The sequence below is a fragment of the Alternaria dauci genome, chromosome 3 (assembly GCF_042100115.1).
Source record: "Alternaria dauci strain A2016 chromosome 3, whole genome shotgun sequence".
Classification (NCBI taxonomy): Eukaryota; Fungi; Ascomycota; class Dothideomycetes; order Pleosporales; family Pleosporaceae; genus Alternaria; species Alternaria dauci.
Window position 1 is genome coordinate 3,217,244 of NC_091274.1, and position 21,803 is coordinate 3,239,046.

The window sequence follows — 21,803 nt, forward strand, 5'->3', positions numbered from 1 at the left end:
CGCACACTACGATAGCTACGTCCAAAGTCTTACATTCTCTTAAGCGGCTATCTAGCACCCTAAGGTATAGAAGACTTTAGGAGCTATATCTGTTTAATAGAGAAACCTAAGCTTATTACAGAGGAGTAACGTACATTAGCTGTATACAAAGACGCTATCGCGTGTAGCGGCGAAGTCCCTACCTACTACCCTAGTTATAGTAATCCGTACGAACTAAGCCCACAGGATCCTAAGTAAGCCCCCCCCCCCCCCGCCTTCTATCGCCACTCTGCCCTATAGGGGTACTTAGGAAACCTTTCTTCGTATCCCTATATATATCTCTATATCTAGTGGCTAGGTGCCTAATGCTATACTAACGTCTTATAGTTTTAAGTATTGTTTCGTGTACAAGAACTAGCTTAAGTTTATTACTCCTACTACTAGCCCCTCCTATAAGCAGTGCATCTCCTAGGGTATAACTACGTAGACCGCCCTCTAATAAATTGTAATACGTTAAGACTTTAGGAGCGCCCTCCCTGTTAACTCCAAGAACACTATTAGTAGGTCTATGCCTAGAAAGCATGTCTACTCTATAGAGCGCCTCTTCGCCCCTGATAATTAGTAGATGTACACTAACTAACTTACCCGCTAGCGTAATTAGATGTTTACTACACATATCTTAGTCTCTTTAGGGACTAACATTCCCGCCGCTAACTCTCGCACGACCCGCGCTCTACAGATCATTAACTTCCTACCCTTAACAGGTTTTCTGCATTATAAAGTCCTATACGAGAAGCGTCCTGTCGATTATTCGCTAGGAGACGACGACGACAACCTAGATAAGAAGTATAATCGCGATAGGGAATCTTAGTTCTACAACAAGTCCGACCTTTTTAAGGCCTACGATGCTCTGCCTAGGATAAAGCCTAGCAGCCGCAGAGAGCGTATTCGCTAGCTCCTTAAGACCGCGCGGTCTATAGGGTGTGACGCCCTAGGCCCTGAGCTCGACTTTACGTCTATGCCTAACGCCGATCTCGCTTAACTCTTCCTTAAGCACTCACCTAAGATACAGGCCATTATCAGTCTATATAATAACTAGTGCCTTTTAGCTGACGAGAAGCTTATATATTAGTTTAATACACCTATTATCCAGGAGCTTACCTAAACCGTTATAGAACTGCTCTGTATAGCCGTCTACAGCGTCTACTCTAGTAATAATAACAGGGAGTGAGTACGCGTCGCAGAGGATTAGAATAACCTAAAGATTTAAGCGAGGGCTATATTTGCATCAGCTGCCGTCTTCAGCACTAGATACAATCTTCAGAACGACTGCCGCGCAGCTTGTATGGTCGACACTCTAGATAACGACAACCAAGAATAGTAAGTTTAGGGCCGGACCTACTAAGGAGGCCAGCTCCTAGACTGTCACTTTTTCCGCCTAATTATGCGTAGCTCTTACGCAGAGCAGCTCCTTTCGTAAGTTACGCGATTATTAATTTAGCGATATCAACAACTACGATTATTCCTCCTAGCCGCCTCCCCTTAGGGGTTCCTAGAAAACCTTTCTAGCCACCCCTAAGAGAGGGCGCTACTGTCTGCCTTAACGTTCGGACCTTACTAATATCTTCACAGTAATAATCTAATCGCGTCCCTAGCTTCTGCGTCAGCTTTCATCAACTACCGTGCTCCTAAATCCCGCCACCTTATCCTAGAGAACGCCCCAGCCAAAATCGTCGAGCGCGTAACTGCGAATTTCCTTAATAGGTTTATTCGTACCCCAGCCGTCTCATCCCCCCGCGATGATACTAATTACTATTACTACCACATCTTCTCTAAAAAGGGCTAAGAGCTAGTTCGACTGATGCGCGAAGCCGAAGGTATAGATAACGACTAGTGGCTGGACCTTTTGCCTTTTACTATCGCCCTAGCTAGCATTACTACTACTTCTGAATCTTCCCGTGTACGCCGAATCGCCGGTTTCCCAGACGCCTACAAAGACGAGATTATTAACCTGACTGCAGATGAGATGATAGCTCGCAAGGAGAAGCGCACCCTAGAAGCTAGTAGTGTTGACCTAGACGACAAATATTACACTACGAAGACGCCTAAGAAGCTAAAAGCTAATAAGGATATATCTTAGCTAGAAGACTACGCGCCTACTATTAGTAGCATTAAGTTTCCTATAGACGCCGACTTTGGTACAGACATGTACGAGGGATATGTGGAAGAGGAGCTACTCCCGCCGCCAACCCCAGCCGCTATAACTATCAAAGACGAGGACGAGTTCAAGAAGGAAGCAGTAGCTGACCTCCTCGCCAAGAGTAAGAAAGAGGCCAAGGCCGCACGTGTAGCTGCAGGTGGTCCTGATTTTAGCGATGCCTTGCCCACGTTCGCTTAGATGTTGTAGGCTTTGAAGGACTACCCCCTATAGACACCTAACGCTGCTAACTACGCTCACTTTACTAGCAGCGAGAAGCGTTAGCTTACTAATTACATTCGTAAGGGTTAGGGTGATAAAGGATTTACGGGTTTTACTACGAAGAAGTCTAAGACTAAGACTAAACCTAAACCTAGGGACAGGTCTTACGATAAGCGTACGCGTAAGGGTAAGGCCGCCTCTTCTAAGTAGGCTTAAAAGACATTCTATAGGACTATTAAGAGGCAAATGTCAGCTACTAGTATACTAAGCGAGGGGAGTTTATAGTAGATACCTATGTCTACAGCGAAGCTTTTCGTGAGGCTACTAGTATAGTCGGGTTAGGCCTAAGCAATATAACGATTAGGGGGTCAATAGAAACCTTCTCTTACCCCCCTCTCCCTTACCTAGTCTTTCTTCTTATCCTACCTACCTTTATAAGTAGTGTAGCTTATAAAGCCTATACGCTTTATAACGTTAGTATAGTAAGGTATACGTCCCTTCTAGTGCCGTAGGAGTAAGCGGTAGGGGGTGGTTTAAAAACTTCTCCTAATCGAAATAAACTATTCGAAGTGAACGAAGATATATAATAGTACTAACGATATAGGGTTAGAGTTCCTTGTATACTATTAATAAGGTTGTAAGGATATAGCGTTTATCTCTTACGTGATAGGGGTCTCGCTAGTGCTAGTCTATCTATATAGAGTTCCCCTAATAATATAACTAACCTTCCTTCTCTCTACTCCGTACCGTCTACTCTCTCCTTATATCCTCAAACCAACTATACTGCTCCACTAAACACAAACTGCTACTATGCCTATTAACGAGAACAAAGAGCAGGCCGCATAGGTACTTAATGACTTCGCCTATAGTATTCCCCTAGAGGTACTCTACACTATAATTGACGCTACTATCCCCTAGGACTCTTTAGAGTTTATTATCCTTAGTAATCTTTCTACGCCCGTATATAATTAGCTAGCGATTAAAATAGTTAAACTCCTGTGGTTGCTCGTTACTAGCTAAGTAAAAGGCTATTTTCTTAATCGCCTTAAGCACGCTCTTTAAGAACGCCCTCTTATCCTACGCACTAGCTTCGCCTACGATTACACTCTGCTTGGGCTAACCGTCGTGCACGTAGACTATAATACGCCTTTACTTGCGCGCCTTCCGTACAACCTGCCCAAGAAGCCTGTTAGACGACTCTTCTACTAGGTGCGCACTTGGCTTAGAACCTTTGTTAGTTTTCTTGCGGAGATCAACTCTCTTGTAGAAGCTGCGACAACGCTAGAGTTACTGTTTCTCTACGTCTCTAAGAGCGTTCCTTCTAAAGTAGAAGACCTTAGTCTTAATTTCGTCCAGTAGTTGCAGAGCGAAATAGTGGTTTATTCTATTAGCCTTAGTGTCCCACCCCGCTGGGGCCCAGAGTATCAAGGAATCATAGAAAGACTCCTCCTCGAGACTACCACCCGCTTTACCGCACAGAAGGACTTATACATCGAGCTTATCTTCCCACACATACTTCACATACCTAGAAATATAATAATTAGTCTTACAAGGGATATCCTTCTAGTGAACAAGTACAGCACTCTTAATATCGCGGTGGAGGTCGAAGTTCCTCTTAAGTCCTATCACGCCTTCTAAAATTAGTTCGAGGCCACTTGGGGCGACAATATCGCGTGGTCACTTAGCACCCTGTGCGGCACGACTCCTCTACCTTCGCCTTTAGAGGGCTAGGATGAGTGGGAGTTCGAGTAGCGCTAACCTATTAACTTTTGTCTACATAAAGGGATATATACACTTTAAACACCCGCACTATAGCTAGCACTAAACTGTAGGTGAATAGAGGTATATAGGAAACTTTTAATATAACCCCCCTAGTTTATTTATAGTGCTGCACACTAGTAGTAGCTAGTTACTAAATACATTTTATATGCTACTCCCCGTAAACTCTCCTAAGTTTTCTCTACACCCCTATTATAGTGACAAATCACCCCCTTCTAGCAAGGCGGGTATCTCTACCTTTACCTTGCGGGTATAAACATATATACTCTTCTCCTATCTCTTAATTAGGGTACGTGCTTAGGATACTAAACTTACTGCCTACAAACTCTTCCGTTTCTACCCTAAGGTCTTTAGTTTCTATAATACCCCCCCTTATAATTCTACTGTTGCCTTAGGCACAAAATGCTAGCTGTGTATTGCAACTGTCTACTTCGTCCTTATCTAACGTCTCTAGTACGAGCGGATCTAGCGGTGGTTATTCTAATATCTACGCTATATAGAGTGCCTCTACTGTGACGGATGTATCGTGTACACCGTCGTTGCATTTTACGATTATTTCTACCTACTACGCGAACCGTGTTACAGTTAAGCCTGTTTCGATATACGCATTGCTTACTAGTTTTTGTGGAAACAACGTAAATACTCTAATTCTAAACCGAGCCTTTAACTAGCACTACCTCTATCCTGCATCTAAGTCGCGTCCGAATTCCTTCTAGTCTTCTACGCTCGTTTCCTTTGTTGCTGGCTCTCCGCTTAGTCCCTGATATGATCTAGCGAATAAGTGCTCTTTTGCAATAGTTGTATATCCGCGGCCTCTGCCCCCCCGTGAACGTCCGTCTTAGGGTTAGCTAGAAACTTTCTTGCTAACCCCTACCCTAGTGACATGTCACTAGATATGTAGTACTTCTTCTTTATATTGTTAAGCTAAGTTGTCTAGGTAAGAGATAGAATAATTTAGTTAGGGTTTATACTAAGTAGGTTATAATAGAATAAAAGGATTATATGTGTAAATAGGTTGTTATATTATCTATCTGTGAAGTGTGTGATGCCTCTTAACATGTATGTAATACCTATTGTAAGGAACTAACTGTTCTTCCTCCTATGTTAGGACTAGTGCGCACATCTCACTGTTAGGCGTAGGATTTTAAGATAAAGCGCTCTCTAATAGGTATTATAGAGTTTCTAGTGTCGCTATTAATGCGAGCCGCGGTGCGTAGAATTCCTAGTCCGACGTATCTCTAGTAGCTTAAGTAATGTTTATTGCGGGACATATAATTAGGCACGGACAGAGTAGGGATATGCTAGATATAGTTACGCTTACTATCGATAGTCTTAATAATAATGGTAATAGTATACTCTCCTAGGTACACGGCACTGTCCGTAGTGATGCTTATTATGAAGAGGGCTAAGTTATAGATAATGCCCGGCTTATAGAGTAAAGTGTTGCCTATATTAATAGTGATAACTATGGTCTCAGCCTCGTAGACGTACTTAATGAGTCGCTTTAGGAAGGCCCTGCCTTGAGGCTCGTACTCGGGGTCGACCTCTGTATAGATATCGAAGTAACTCGCTATGTAAGTAGTGTCGATATTCTAGCTGTTAGCACGGATAGGAGCACTAAAGTTTGTATAAGAGTGGTAGTCGTTAGTAGTAAGACTAAAGTTTACCTAAAAGCGGTTGTTATGGGCATTCTTATCCTTATTGATGTAATTGAACTAGGCTAGATACTAGTACTCGGCGCGCAGGATAAGGCTAATAACGGTGGTGACCCTAAGCAGAATAGTACTAAGACTACTGTGCGCGTAGAGCTTGACGGCGATAATAGGAGAGACAGAGGACTATTTGGTGTGAGGTTAGTAAGATGTTAGTATAATAGGGGCCTATAGGAAAGTTTGCTAGGGACCCCCTATAGGAGTAGGGGATACGTATACGTAGTGTTAATAGAACAACCTTATAGGTAGCCTCGTTATTAGTGTAGTAAGGTAGGGGTTAGAATTGATCGGTAGCTATCTTTGATGCGAGGTAGGAGTCGCGTTGAGGTTTGTTAGTTGTAATAGTACGGCTAGTAAAGGGCAGTAGAGACTGAGTAGGATGTAAGAGGAAGGGAGTAACTAACGCTAGGATTATAAGATAGTTAACCCCTACTAAGGCTAGTACTAATGCGCTCGCCAAGAGATTATAGTGTACTACTATTATTTTAGCCTAGGTATCGCCTATAGGGTATATAGGAAACCGAGGGAAGGGAGGCGCTTAGACCTGTTGACTTAACTCTCACTTTCTACGTTTATCGAACTTAGTCCACAACACTAACTAACAACGCTAAATCCACCGCTAAATCTAAAGAAATAGCGACTGTAATAGTAGCTACAACGTGTAAGAGTGCGTATAATCCTTGTAAAAGCTATTAGAAATAATTATTAATTACTTGCAGGCGCTTTTATAGCAACGCACTACTAATCTAAGTAATAGAAGGTGAGTCCACTCTAAAAAACAACTAAACTAGTAACCCCGCCTATCGCCGAGTTTCCTATCTACCCCTATAGTAGGATACTATAACCCGCCATGTTAGCTGTAAACCCCCACCTAGGGGTATTCCCTACTCGCCTAGGATAACTTACTCGCTAGTAGGAAGACGCAGGTGCTAACACCTCCGTATAGGGCGAAAATACCATCGACGCTCTTACTACAACTCTCTATAACCGAGCTAACTATACAGGACTTAGGTGTAATAGAGGGTGTTAACCTAACTCCTACTAAGTTACCCGACTAGTACAACTCGCCCGCAAGGCGTCCTAAGTAAGATCTCCTACGTAACCACTATAGGGGGGTCTATTAGAAAGTTTTCTAACTACCCCCTTTATTAGACGCTCTACTACTCTAGAAGACGAAGACGATAATAATATAGGCGTAGAGGGTCTTAATAGTGATGTTAAGGATTTAGATATAGAGGACGGCGTTATACCTATCGGCGTTAAAGAGGGTGTAGACGACTACGGGGCTAAGGATGTTTATGTCCGCGTTATCACAGCTAATATAGCAACCTAGACTCTCGACGGTAAAAAACTAGCGTATTAGGTCTTTCACGTCAACCACTTTACCACTAGAATCCTCTATATCACTCCTAGCTAGCTCTATAAGATTATACTAGACAGCAAGTCTATCAGTAAGGCGTACAATATACTATTAGGACACGTCGAACTACGTAAACGCTCATACGGTGTGCAGCTCGTCGACGAGGCTATAGGACAGAACTACTAGATTAGTTTCCAGACCGCGACAGCATCCGACTTCCAGCACTAGAGTAAGGCTAACCACTAGGCTCGATTCCTTATTATCCTTCGATCTGTCTTTGCAGATCGTGTCGACAGTGTGTTCCAGGCCACTAAGATTCCAGAAGGGGTAGTCTCGACTTATTATCTTTAGGTATTAGCAAAGATAGTGACTAGGATACTATAGAGGTAAACAGTATAACTAGTATAGGGTTAGAGGTAGGATAGTAGCTATAGGGGTCTACCCCTAGGGGTAAGATAGTATCTATAGAGTACTACCCTTAGGGGCGAGATAGTAGCCGTAGAGTGCTACCCCCGGGGGCGAGATAGTAGCCGTAGAGTGCTGCCCCCAGGGGCGAGATAGTAGGCGCGGGTTGCGGCAAGTTACTGTAAGTTACTACCCCCGGGGGCGAGATAGTAGCCGTAGAGTGCTGCCCCCAGGGGCGAGATAGTAGGCGCGGGTTGCGGCAAGTTGCTGTAAGTTACTGCCCCTAGGGGCGAGATAGTAGGCGTACACGTAGCGCTAATGTTACTGTCGTTATGCTTGGTGAAATGCTGTGTCTGTAGATCTAATGAGTGAAATTGCACCTCCGCCTGTCTACTCTTCGTAGATGGTGCGTATAGTAGTATCTAGATAGTAGATGTAGAGTGCTGTAAGTTGCTGCCCCCAGGGGCGAGATAGTAGGCGTAGAGTGCTGCCCCCGGGGCGAGATAGTAGGCATAGAGTGCTGCCCCCGGGGGCGAGATAGTAGCCGTAGAGTGCTACCCCCGGGGGCGAGATAGTAGCCGTAGAGTGCTGCCCCCAGGGGCGAGATAGTAGCCGTAGAGTGCTGCCCCCGGGGGCGAGATAGTAGCCGTAGAGTGCTGCCCCCGGGGGCGAGATAGTAGCCGTAGAGTGCTGCCCCCGGGGGCGAGATAGTAGGCGTAGAGTGCTGCCCCCAGGGGCGAGATAGTAGCCGCGGATTGCCGTAAGGTGCTGCCCTTGGGGGCGAGAGTGACTAACACTCACCGCTAGACTTACAGCGGCCTATGCAAGAATAGACGGCTTCTCGCCTACTTATACCTTGTGTAGTACCTCTCTATTGCTTTCTTACCTTCTCTTATCTCTTTTCCACTTACCTTAGTTTCTGTGTTCTTTCTAACAACGTTGCAATGAAGCGCCCTCTAGCAAACGTTTTAACCAAAAACAGCAAACGGCAGCGTACGAATGATCCAGAGATTGAAGAGACAACTCCTATCCACGAACAAGCTGCGCCATACCTACTCGCTATAGCGAAGTTTCCAATCGATGCGCTTAGCGCAGAATGGAGTTTTGGTGTCAATAGGTCTATTGACACAGCACACCAGCGCCGCCTCTGCGAGATCTTTAACGAAACTGGTATTCTTCGACGAGACCCTAGCCACCAACTGCAGATTGCCTGTTCTAAGGAACACGTAGAGCAGATGCTTCATCATCTGAAGGTGGAATTGCCAGCTCAGAGCACAGTTACTTCTGCCACGTTTGCGGATAAGGAAGGATTGGAATGGCCGTCGTTCAAGAGCTGGAAAAGCGTGACTGGAGGGACAGCGGAACTTATTACGGGTCACCATCGTGTAGAGGCATTCAAAGAGTATCTTCGCCTTCGGCAGTTAGGAGAAGAGGAGAGGTGGTGGGTGTGCCGCATCTACGATAAAGGCGGGTGCCCCTTAACGCGCGTACTGTGAACAACAGCCCCTAACCTTTTTAGACACGCTACCACCAGACACTCGTGTTAAACTTCGGGCGAATCGGGCCGATATTACGCTCCCTGACAATCATGGCCAGATATGGTCCGAGTTAACCAGCCTGTTCTGCACAAACGCCAATCTCTTTCAAGGCTCAAGCAAGTCAGTTGAGAAAGAGATGAGAGAGCATCTTCAGCTTAGTAGCCGCGTCAAGTTCCCAATACGGCGGCTAGTTACCCTGTGGAGAAATCAAAACTGGCAGCCCCTGCTTACGCGTTGGTGTTCTACCGCAATTGGGCAGGCAACGTTTAATCTCTCCACTTTTGAGTGGATGGCTAGTTGTCGGATAGATGACGTATGTGTAACCCGCCGCCGAAATACTCTGACCTGTCTTGCTAATCTACTGTCTAGCATTGGTTCGCTGCGTTTGAGAACGTACTTCGCATCTCTACATCTATTCGAAAGCAGTATGGGGTTGACGCCAGTTTAGCAGACTGGAACACGCTAGCTAGCCTGCCCCAGGCACGAAGTCCCCATGACGTACAAGACCTGTTCTACCCTGGCGAGGAGTTAGACAAGGATCCTGGCCCTTCCCATACGCGCCGGCAGGGCTTCTTCCCAACTCTAAGCAATGAGGCCTACCATGCGCTATACTCCACTGTACTTTCAAAGCCCACACACACGTACACAAACATCCTCGCTCTCTTAAAAACCCCGAAGAAAGAGGGGAAGCTTATGAGGAGTATTATGACCCACGTCAGCCAATGGGTAAACAGCGGATCCGCCAAGGTGTCTGACAGCGACAACAACAAACCCGCACTGCGGAAGTATCTAGTGCCCGTGCTGCAGAGCAGGCATGCCGGCCAGGCTGATCAAAAATCTCTTGACCTCCAACAAGAAGTACTGCAACACGTACAGCAAAATGCGGAAGCATTCACAAGCTCTATACTAGACCGCTATATTGACGAGTACCCAAGTGCAGAGATCAAGAACTACGGCGCACGCTTCCAGCATAAGGTGTGGAGAGAACTGCTGTCAATTGTGACCAGTTTCACAGGGCCAACCTTGCACAACAAGCACTTGGCGTGCCTAATTCAAAGCGATACCTACATAGCGCGAACGCCTACAATCGCACAAATCGCGTGTGATGCTATCTGTCAGGTCCCTGAAGTCGTCAACGAACCTGCGCTCCAGTCTACTAGGGCAGCAAACGACTTGCTAGAGACAATTCAGGTCGCAATCACTGAATGGATGTCTAGACACACTCTAGAAGACTCTGATAATACAAGTCAAGAGGTTCCGCTGCCCGCAAGGCACTCTAACGCCGAGTCTAGCAGAGAGAGAGAGCTCAATCTGACAGTCTCTGAAGCGGCACGTAGCGTTTCAGCACGGTCGAGTTCGGACCAGCTTACCCCAGAGCTAATTTCTCACCCCTCAACTGAGCCGCGCATACCCAAGGCATCCCAGCAGACCAAAGTTCAAAACAGGGGGATTGAGGACTTGAGTCTAAGCGACCTTGCTGCAGCCCGAGAGAAACACCGTCAGAAACGCACCCTTAGCGACCAGGTAGCTGTAAAGGGCAGTGCTTCTCTAAGCGAAAAGACCCGAAAGAAACACCGTAAGAAACACACCCTTGGCGACCAGGTAGCTGTAGAGGGCAGTGCTTCTCCAAGCGAAAAGACTCGACAGAAACAACGAGGGGCTTGGAGGAAGTAATCCGTATCTGACCCTAGCCCTAACCCAATAGACACTGTTCCTCTCCTCTTTCCTCTGCACTGGATATTGTGATTCTCGATCATCATCTATCGATCTACCCTACAAGATCCTCAGCCCTTAGCCAACGTACTATTTTATATAATACTGTTCTTATCATCATGTCTTTAGATCTTGCACAACAAAACGATAGCGATTACGATAACAGCAGTGCTGGAGAGGAGGACGGCCTGTACCAAGATGTGCAACCTGATGAGCACGATAGAGAACCTGACGAGCATGATGGAGAAGAATACCACGAGAGCAGCCTTGGGGACGAAGACGCAATAGCGAATAATCAACTTACCTGGGCTATTGACCACAGCGGAGGTGACCACCGACTACCTGGTGAGTTTAAGAGCATCCTACTTGTACGCATATAGTAACTACGTAGTAGTGAAGGGATTTATCAAGATGATAGACAGCCCCGAATTTAACGGCAGTAAGGCTATTGGAATGCTGCAGAAGCGATACACGATAGACTACGGATCGAGGCGCGTTGGGTCCCGACCAGCCAAGCCTGAGGACAAATTTATCCCTGAGTTCCACCTCGACCTTATCATTATCATCGGCCGGCCGCTCCAACCCATTGTGAAGTTCTCTACGTTCTTCGACCACGTAACAATCAGCTTTAAACACTGGCGAGCTCCATACAGCGCTAAACACAGCCACGGACTGTCGTTTGATATGGAGCATCGTACCTTCCGTCTTGCAAAGGGTGGAACGCGCGAATCTTGGTTTATTGTTATGCACCCTGTCGATAGCACAGTAGACCCTCTTCTGTCAGGCAGCGAACGTCGCAAACGCCGCGAGAAGGCGTCTGAGCACAGCGCTCTCAAACCCTCCCATGCCCTGTTCCTTACGTCGTACATTAAGAAAGTCTTCCTTACAGGCGTATTACTTGGAGAGGGTGTTGAGGCTTCTTGGAAATTGGATGGACCCCAGTCGCAATCGATCTCAATCGTCAAGTGGGAAACGTTCCAGGAGCAGTTCATGGAAGGGTGGCCAGAGTACGTGCGCAAGAACACGCAGGATCCGTTCTAGACTGAGAACCTGCCAGCGTTCCATGCGTATGACTACGGGCAGAACCTTCCAATTGAGTTGTCTACTGAGCAACTCAATAGTCTGCCTAAGGAAACCCGGTTGCGCCCTGATGACGAGACGTCTGACTCTGATGACGAGACGTCTGACTCTGATGACGAGACGTCTGACTCTGATAGCGAGACGTCTGATTCTGGGAATGATTTGTCAAACTCTGGGAATGATTTACCAAACTCTCAGAATGATTTATCTAACTCTGAAGACGCGGCGGCTAGGTCCGAAGGCGGCGCAGAGGGGGCTACGCCCCCACAGAGCGGTACACAAACAGGCGATCCAATTCCCCCGCCGCACGACCATCAACAGCCGTTTGATAACTACACACAGGATCTTCTACGCGCACTAGAGGACAAGTATAGACTGGAGAGCATTGAGACGGTCTCCTACGCGCTAGCGGTCGACATCCACTTAATAGCATCTTCCAACCTCCCTAACGCCTCTAATGACGTCGGTGTCATTCTCGCACCTGCGCGCTGCCTCCTTGCCAATCGCAACAACGTTGTTCGCCAATACCAACACCCGCGCGACTTTACCTTCTACCCTCTTGCCTTCCATCCATCGTACGGCAACTTCTCCTCCGCGCAGCCCCCAGCATTCCTACGCGACAACGTGCTCGCTGTAATGGAGGACAACATGAGCTATCAGAACAACGGTGCGAGCGTGTTGACTAGTGGTTATTTTCAGGCGTACTCCAACATTAAGCGAACTATACGCCATAGCCCCGGCAACTTACTTGCTACCAAGGGCATTGCCACGGCTGCCCTGACGCTGCCAGATCAGGATGGCAACCTAAACCCTCGGGTAGCGGCGAAGCGGCAGCGTTTACTGCGGAAATTGCGAGGCGAACAGACTCCTGATAACCCTACGTCTTCCCAACCGTTCGCTCGCGAGCAACAGCGGATTAAAGCCGCTATAAAGGAAGAACTGTACGCGTTTAGGATGGAGCAAGTTCTGTCTGTGCAGGTGTCGCAGTTAGCTGACGGTCAACGGAATTTTGCGACAGTGCTTCAACCTATCCTCCAGCTAATCCGGTACTTCTCGCTGGAACAACCTACCTACATTGATGTCCTCTTCGCGTTCAAAGAACGCATCTTTCCAAAGGTTCTCTCCTCCTTTGCTAGTCTGTTCGCGCACGCATCAGACGAGTTTTATCGTCGCTTCAAGGCTGCTGGCTCTAAAGGGCTGCCTTTTGCCCTAGCGGAAGGTGTGGCCGCATTCGATCGCCTTGGCAGCTACTGCTTTACTGGGTTCCCCCGGTCTTTAGTGGGCTCAGTGCTCGGGCCTCTCTGCACCATAGAAAGCATTGAGCAGGGTGGGTGGCCGTTTATCGACCCCAACATGCTCAATCTGCAAGGCAGTGGCCATGCTAACCTAGTGCGTTGGCCGCGCATGGACAATGGACGACCTATTATGATGCACGTTGCTTCCATTCGCCACCACTATGGGCCCCAGGTTGCCGCTTATTGTCACAGCGAGGTATGGTTCCGTGAGCTTGGTGGGCTCACAGGTAAAGGGCCTCGTGGCGCAGAAGAGTTCCTAGTAGAGGTGCTCGAAGAGATGTGGAAGCCGCAGACAATCGCTTTCGTAACACACCAATTCTATCGCGCTCTGAACAAGGGCGGACGGGGCAATGCTCAAAGCGTAAGCCTAACAACACTGCAGGCACGACAGGAGGCGCAAGAGCAGGTGACGCGTTGGGCTGAAAGCGAGCACCCCTTCTCTGCAGGGTTCGTGCAATTAGCGTTTCAAATATCAGCCGCTAACACAGTACAGGGAGTACGAGTCGATCTTTCCTGTCTTTTATCCAGAAGCGACTTCGGGTTTGAGAAGCCAGACGCGACGCGACTTTGCGCAAGAGCTCTACTGGGAGTGTGTTAACAGCCATGGCCAATCTAGTAGCTACCTCTTTTCAAAGAACGCGAGCTGGTTCACTGTGTTACGCGCTGCCGTGCAACACGCCAGGGCCAAGGCGATGAAGGAGGAATACTGGATCAGCGCCATAATGTCAGCTCTAGCGGCGTGCCGCATTGACTGTGTGCCTGGTTCATACCATGGCCGATTGAGCTACCGGAGAATGACGCGGCTAGTCGGTAACGTTCCGGCCCCATCCGCTATAGCGGCGAGACCGGGCAGCCTCAAGCGGGCAGCGATTGAGGCAGTACACCAAGCAAAGCGGCGCTCGCAAACAAAGAGTACTATCGACTTTGGTTGCCAAATCCCTTTTAACGCCATCCCGCCGCTAGTTGAAAAAGGTTTTCAGCAGTTGGACGGCCAGTTCTCAAAGTCCGGCATGAATCAGAAGGTTCGTGAACACTACCACAGAGCACGTCAGTGCCTCATCGAGTGCTTAGGTCAGCCAAAATGCGATCTAATGCTCATGTTGGTGTTAACCCTTGCATCCTCTTCAGCTACCCCTACTGTAGCGGTGAATGCGACTGAGTTTTCCAAAGGACCAACCAAGAACTCTGAAATGTTTGCGGCCGCCTTGGTAACAAGAATGCTCTGGTCTCTTCGACCAGATTACTTCCCGTCGGAGGAAGACGATGGTTGGGTGCTTTCGGTACGGGAGATGACGAAGAAGATTGGTAAGACTTCCCTAAGAGAGGCCCTTTTCCCAAGTAAGAAGCATTGCTAACATAGTACTATCTGGGGTAGAGCACAAAGGTTGCAACAACCGCTTCCTTCGACAACTGCAATGGATTCGGGTTACTAGTGGGCGTCGAGACTCCCCAAGGAACAGCGACATAGCGATCAACTATGATTCCGTTCTTGAGAAGAGACGTACAGAGTTAATGCGACTACGGAGCGATGCTAAAGGTTTTATTCAATGCGTGTTTGGTAGTTCTGATTATGCATGGGTTGACCGATGTCATACTATTATACAGGAGTCCCCAGTGTAGAGTAAGCTATTATAGCTTCCACTATAATTTTACATCTTCTCTCCTATAAAACACGTATATACTATATACATCTTCTATCCTATACAGCTTTTGAAGAGATTAATACACGTTACGTAGTGTTATGATTTTTTAAAATATTTCGTATTAACTGTAAATTCAGAAAAACACCAACCCCAATATTAACCGTACTATCGTTGTCGCATGTAATCCGTTTCTTAATCTTAACTGTGTCTCTTCTCTACTATTTACATAATTAACGTAATAGTAAAAAGACGCAGGCACTAGAGAATAGAGCCTGCGAAGTCTACATTGCATTAGTGGCTGAAGTAGCACAGTGTAGAGGCATCCTGTTACTATTCTCCGCAGGCAAAGGTAATAGCACCTTGCGCGGCAACCTTTAAGGAAAAGAGAGGAAGCCGCTATGTGTTTCGCTCTTCTTTGTAGTTATTTGTAGATTTGTAGCCTGCGGTGTTGTTGACTTATCTGTATCGCAATACGACAGCAGCTTCCTAGCAGGCTGTAATCGTCGAGAGCCACGGTACAGCCGGTGACTTAGACGACAGACCTAGCCTAACACTAAATTGGCAAGCTTCCGCAACACGGACGCATACACCCCACCTGCTAATAAGCACCGCTATGACTAGCAACTCTCGTCTACCTCACTACTTCCGTAGAGTGTCGCTAGAAGCTCAGCATTGTGCTCTTCGAGCCCATCACTCTTTTTCCGCAGCGCATAGTTCAGGGTCGTCAGGTAACCCGGTTTATTGTTCAACCTATAGGGCTTACAGGACAGAATAATTCAAGTACCGACATCTGTCGCAATGGCGCCGGCGATGCCGGGATACTTTCCGATGCGTCAGAATCAGTGTCATCTTCGGCTTCGCTGTCTGGAATCTCTGTTAACCCCACCGCCGTAGCTAGCGCATTCGCTTCAATGCTAAGCCTCTCCTTTCCAGCAATCGGCGCACCAGTAATTCCATCCGGCCCTAGCCAGGCTTCGAGGGCCCTGCTTGCCGTGCAAATTTCCGGCCGTTCGCGCTTCACTAGCTCAAGAAAAACATCGCGCTGGTTCTTCCGCAGCACACGCTCGAGCCAATGGTTTGAGACCTCTTCGTGGGGTATGAGCAGCAGCGATCCCCAGCCTAGAGCTTGAACTATGTCGAACCATCGTGTCGCTCGCTTTAGGCGGTAACGAAAGGCTGCGTGGTCAGATTTAGATGGTGATTGGCAAACCAGATGGACCAAATATGTGATAGCCTCTGTTCGTGCCTGGCCCTTCCCGTACCTGTTGCGAGTTCTGTCGTTACTGGCTAGACGATCAGCGACCTGGATTTCGTCGACCTTGCGAGCGTACGCCTTCCCTAGCAAAGCGAAAGCCCAGCGAGTGCCAATGTTTACAGCTGCAAGCATCGTCTCGTACCGTGTGCACATGTCCCAGGCAAAGCAGAATGCATTGTCGGCATCAGTATGAAGTGTTGCGCTACTATCCACTGACTGCGACATTTGCGTCTGGGTAAGAACATAACGATCTACTGGTTTTACCAAGAACGGCGTGCCCTGTTTCCGCCAATTATGCAGGAACTGCGCAGCGCTGTACTGCGAGGTTGCATTTCCAAAAGCACGCGCTTTTGCTAGCATGCTGCAGGCAGTATAGTAGGGTGTTGGCGAGGCTGTATAGAAATCAGCATCTTCCGCGACTTTTTGCTTGAAGATCCAAGAGATCGTCGGCTCATCGTCTGGCGCAATGCTGCCGTACGCCATACGTTCCTGCGCAGGCATCTTCTCAGGCGGTTCCTTTAAGCCTATCGCCTCGAGCTTTATTACACGCGATCTTTCTAGCTTTCTTGTACGCCGTAGCTCTGCAAGACGATTCTTGTTTGTAACTGTTGCGGACCTCTTTACGGATAGAGGCGTCGTCGCACTCTGGTTTTCGCTGTCCTCGTCGCTTGTTCCGCGCTCGTGTCCCCCCTCCGCTCTAGCTGTGTCTTTGCCAGCGTGTACTGTCATAGTGTTGACTTCGCTAGCCCTAGCCGTCGATTCGTCCGCGCTGTCCTCCTGTATTGCTAGGCGGTTTAAGCTGTTGGCACGGATCTCGCTGCGAATAGGCGATGAGGAGGCTGGACGTTTACGGTACGGCACAAGGTCGCCTGTAGCCCTCTGTGCTGATGGCGGTATGCTATCGTCCTTGTCTGAGTCTATAGCCATGCGGTCCTCCGCGATGCCTTCCGTTGGCGTCATTAGCCGCGCTGTAGTTAAGTTTCTAGGCTCTAGAGACTTACTACTAGCAAAGTCCATAGCAGCGCTTGTGAGACGCCCCCAATTTTCTGCGTCAAGTGTGCTGGCACCCAGCGTCTCTTTCAGCAGCCATATCGCATCTAGTGTCGAGTGGGCTATGAAAACCGGCTTGCACGCTTCGTCGTCGCCTACTTCTGGAACGATCCATCCCGCGTATCGTACATCGCCTGGTACACGGCATGGTTCTGCGAGACGACGCGCAAGAAATCTGCTGTAGGACGGGTTAGGTGGGCTGTATGCTAAGTTGTTAGCGACTGTAGCGTCCCACTGTGCAGGAAAGCCTCTTCCGCTGTGTTTATCCTGACAATGGTCACTATCGAGCTGTAACTGATCCATTTTAGAACCAAGGCTGACGCTCTAAGCCAGCGATTAGTGTGTGGGTAGAAAAGTAGTAAGAATAACAGCAGAGAAAAGAAGACGTGGCATGGAAAGCAGGGGGCCAGGGCGTGCCGGCAAGGTGCGGCATATAGTCGCACCGACTAACAAGGTAGAGTACGGTCCCTAATCCCAGAAGAGGTCGCGTCCTTGAGTGTAGAATACATGTTATTTCTCTTTTTAGAGTGCTATTCTTATATAATATTGAATACTAAAGTTTAGTTGTTGAAGACACGAAAGATCTCAAAGAGGTAGTCCTAGATAGGGAGGGTCGCTCTGCCTCGTACATCTAAGAGCGCAGTTCCAAATAATATAACACTAGTATTTGCCTTTAGAGGTGCAGCGTGAAGAAGGTTGGAGCGCCAGCCCTAAGGTAGTTAAAGCGTCCGAATGTTCCAGCTGCAAGGTTGCGATATGGCTTGGGACGCAAGTTGCCGCAACGGTTGGTTGCCAGCGAGGGCAAGTTACGCAGAGACCACGGTATGGCTTCATACACCTACTAACACCTTTTGGGCAACTCTCTGGACTGTCCAAGGTACTGCATGACAGAGTTGTCAACAATCAAGCCAATCAAGCTGGGTGCCCCAGCTTAGCTTGATTAGTGGGTACCTCTACCTCAGCTTAGCTTGATTGGCTTGATGGTTAAAATTAATAAGCTTGGCTTGTTTAGCTTGATTAGCTTAACAAAATTAATCCCCCTTTCAAGAAGCTTAAAAGGGGATAGTGTAGGGGTATCCTTATATAATCTTATCACCACGTGATCTTATCACCACGTGACCTTACTTACTTACTTTAACCTTCTTTATAGAGTATTAATTCTATCAAGCCAATCAAGCCAAACAATCAAGCTAGCTTATAGTAGCTTGTCTTAATTGATTTATACCTCTACTCTAGCTTGGCTTGATTGATACGCCAGCTTGATGCCCCAGCTTGATAGCGATCAAGCTGGCTTGATTGTTGACAAGTCTGCTGCATGAACAGACGGTTGTTGAACCAATGAACAAACTGATTCCTAATGGTTGTCGCTGTAGAGAAAACGTCGAGGTAGGCAGTATACTCAGTCCTGGACGGCACGCTGGGACTCTGCCTTGGCCACTGGTTCCTCAGATCTTCCACGAACGAGTCGATCGCCCTAGTTTGATTCTCCTGAAATGCGGCGTGCAATCCTGTCGTGATGCTGCTGTTCAGTCTCCGATTCTCGCTTTGGTAGATTCGCTTCATTGGAATCTGCAAACGCCTTGGTGTTGCACAGCACCGTGTTCCGAATCGCATTCTTGTTGAAGTCCTGTCCCTGGTCTAGCTCGTATTTCAGTGCAGTAGGTGGCTGTACCGCCGAGAGCTTATATACCCTATAGGCTGCAGCTAGAGCCTGTATCGCATCCATGTCTGACTTTTCGGCGTAAGCCGTCGTACAAAACTATGTCATTAGATCACGATATGGCTTGGGAAGCAAGTTGCCGCAACGGTTGGTTGCTAGCGAGGGCACGTTGCGAAGCGGTTGCGATATGGCTTGGGACGCAAGTTGCCGCAACGGTTGGTTGCTAGCGAGGGCACGTTGCGAAGCGGTTGCGATATGGCTTGGGACGCAAGTTGCCGCAACGGTTGGTTGCTAGCGAGGGCACATTGCGAAGCGGTTGCGAAGCATGGAGTAGTATTTAGTGTGGTAGGTTGCATTCGGCCTGACTCGGAAGACCACGCGCCCGCAAGTCAGGCTGACAGCAGCGCTTCCACTCACAACGTTACCTAGGTACAGCAGTAACTTGCTATTGCTAACAGAGGCAACTTTCTAGGCTTCCTACAGTGGCAGCAGTAGGCAATACGTACAGCGTTACTCTATGTTAGTCTGGTGCGCCTATATCGGTATTGAGTCATGGGATCGATTTTGTACTACAGACTACTTGAGAAAGTTACAGTATGTCTCCGCGATTTCCGGGCAGTCATTCCTTCAAAGTATCTCAGTCTTGCGCCTTTATCGTGCTCTGAAAATAGCCTTTAGCTTGGAGGTTCTTGACTATCCTCATGTCAATGGTGTCTCGGCATCCTTGAGGGGCAGTAGTTGTCAGCCATTCAACGAAGACTTCGGCGAACCTCGTATTAATGCGATGTTGGCGTTTCGCAGCCTGTTCAGCAATATGCGCGTTACTCTGAGGCTCAAGACCATGCAAGATGTTGCCCTCTGTAAGCGATATTGACTGACACATCGCGCCCGTTGCACCCACGAGAATATAGACGCCATCGTCGACCTTGCCGCCCCCCTCATCCCAGACCTTCTTCCACTTGGGTACTTCCTTGTCCCGTGTCACGGCGTTGTAGGCATGAACAACGTGTTTCTCTCCAAACGTTTGGCAGATGTAAGCGTAGATCAGAGCACGTGACAATGTCGAGCTCGCGAGTACGACGTACTTGGCTCTGTACTCTAGGGTTTCTCCTTGGTGTGCGCGAGGACGGGGATGGGGAATGGTCGTCTTCTTGTTGCGTAGCTCTTCCAACGTCTTGTGAATGTATGCGACCTTGGCTGAGCCCTTGCAAGCCTCCAATGCAATGTCCCAGATGAATGAGTGTCGAATTGTGTCGCTGTTCACAAGAGCTGTGCGGAGGTTTTCGTTGTTATTACTGAGACTGCGGTGAGGGTCGAGGATCCGATCTCCGATAAGCTGGTCGGCATCCCAATTGTTGATTGCGGCCATAAGGTTAGGAAAGATGCTGACATGTCGCGCAATGCGGTAGGCCTCGGAGTCTGCGACTGCGCCTGGGGGCATGGTGGGCTTGGACTTCTTGCTGCTCTCTCCCCCTTGGTCTTCCCAGGCCTCCACTTCCTTCTCGTAATGCTGTTTGACCGCGGCTAGCACGCGAGACTCTTCTTGTTCCACGTTAGCGAAGTAACACGCATCGTGCTGCAGATACGTGAAGTTGACAGTAAGCTTTGCTGTGACAACGTTGAGGGGTTTGCGCCAGGGATCCAGACTGTCGGTGTCGCGCATTATGAAACACCACCGAACCATGTCCCGAAAATTGTTCAGCATGTCCTTGATCTCGCCGGACTGGAGTTGCTTGTCGAGCGCGGACTGTACTTTGTTCTTTTCCTTCTCGGTTTTACAACGCTGCATCCCGTCGTGATACTTCTTGTAGCTATTGAGGAGCTTTCTCCACACTGCAGTACAATCTACCCCTTTCAAATTGGCTAAAGCTTTGGCGCCTGGATCGGTGGACTGCTTTTGTACTAACCGCTGGATCACGTGGTCGGCGAATCCTAACACCAGGTCGACCCCGTTCGTGAGAGCTGTGCCCGTCTGACCTACTATACCAGTACGATGATCATTGGGCCTGTAGTCCAAAATGGGGTCGATGATGTGGGTGTAGGTTTGAGTTTTTGTACCCGGGGCGGTATGCAGCTCGTCGACCATGATTATTGCAGCGCAACCAACGAATGTGACCAACCACACCTCGACCCTCACACCTTTGTCGTCTGTCCATATTTGCATGCGACGAGCCTGCCAAGGGCCGAGACCATCAAGCGCAGGCAATCGTGAAGTGTCCATATGCGTCTTGGCGCACAGGCTCAGCTGTGCTCTCAACGCCGCCCTCTTCTTAGTATGCCTCTTGTCGGTCTTTTCTAACTGTTGTTTTAGCCTCTTGTACTGAGGGGGCGCAGAGGTATCGACAAGCGTGCCAAAGATCTTCGTCTTCCAAGACTCGCGAGTTGAGACTATCAAGAACCTAACGCTCGTCTTTTGAGGTCTGAAGTCCGATGTCTCAGGGACGCTGTTTGCCCATTCCTTAGTCGGGTTGTTCAACTTCCACACCTTGTTGTACTCCCCATAGGCCAATCGTGATTTCAACCAGTTAGGGCGACGGTTGACTTCATCCCACTCTTTTGGTGTCATGCTAGAGTAGATGCTGTTCTTCGCACCGCCATAACGCTGTACAATCTCTTCGCCCGTACCGTGCAAGACTATCAGCTTCGGTGGCTTGTACTCTGATCCTTGAGCCAAGTGGGCGCTGCCACCCATGATCATACGCCATGCTTGTACCAATGTTTCAAGGCCTGCTGCACTCGCAACAAAGTAGGTGCATCCAAACAGATTCGGCGTCTCTATCTCGTCTCCGTTCGATTTGAGAGCAGTGTAGGGGAAGTCTGGCGTCGCGCTGATGCCGAGGCGCTGGTACGATCTAGCAAAATTGAGATACCATATGAGGACATCGGTGATCGTCTTGCCCATGCCCATGTCGTCG

At 48.4% G+C, this 21,803-nt stretch overlaps 2 protein-coding genes across 2 annotated transcripts; one reads left to right on the forward strand and one right to left on the reverse strand.

Annotated features, from left to right (window-relative positions):
• Nucleotides 1-11,024: 11,024 nt before the first annotated feature.
• On the forward strand, nt 11,025-14,372 carry ACET3X_004678 (uncharacterized protein; the record flags this gene model as incomplete). Its single annotated transcript, XM_069450908.1, has 5 exons — nt 11,025-11,250; nt 11,300-11,912; nt 12,219-13,727; nt 13,774-14,302; nt 14,352-14,372. 5 exons carry the CDS (start codon nt 11,025-11,027, stop codon nt 14,370-14,372), a joined length of 2,898 nt encoding a protein of 965 aa, XP_069308656.1.
• A 1,296-nt stretch (nt 14,373-15,668) lies between these two features.
• Nucleotides 15,669-17,138, reverse strand: ACET3X_004679 (uncharacterized protein; the record flags this gene model as incomplete). Its single annotated transcript, XM_069450910.1, has 1 exon — nt 15,669-17,138. The coding sequence occupies one exon, from the start codon at nt 17,136-17,138 to the stop codon at nt 15,669-15,671; it is 1,470 nt and encodes a 489-aa protein (XP_069308657.1).
• Between the last annotated feature and the right edge of the window lie 4,665 nt (nt 17,139-21,803).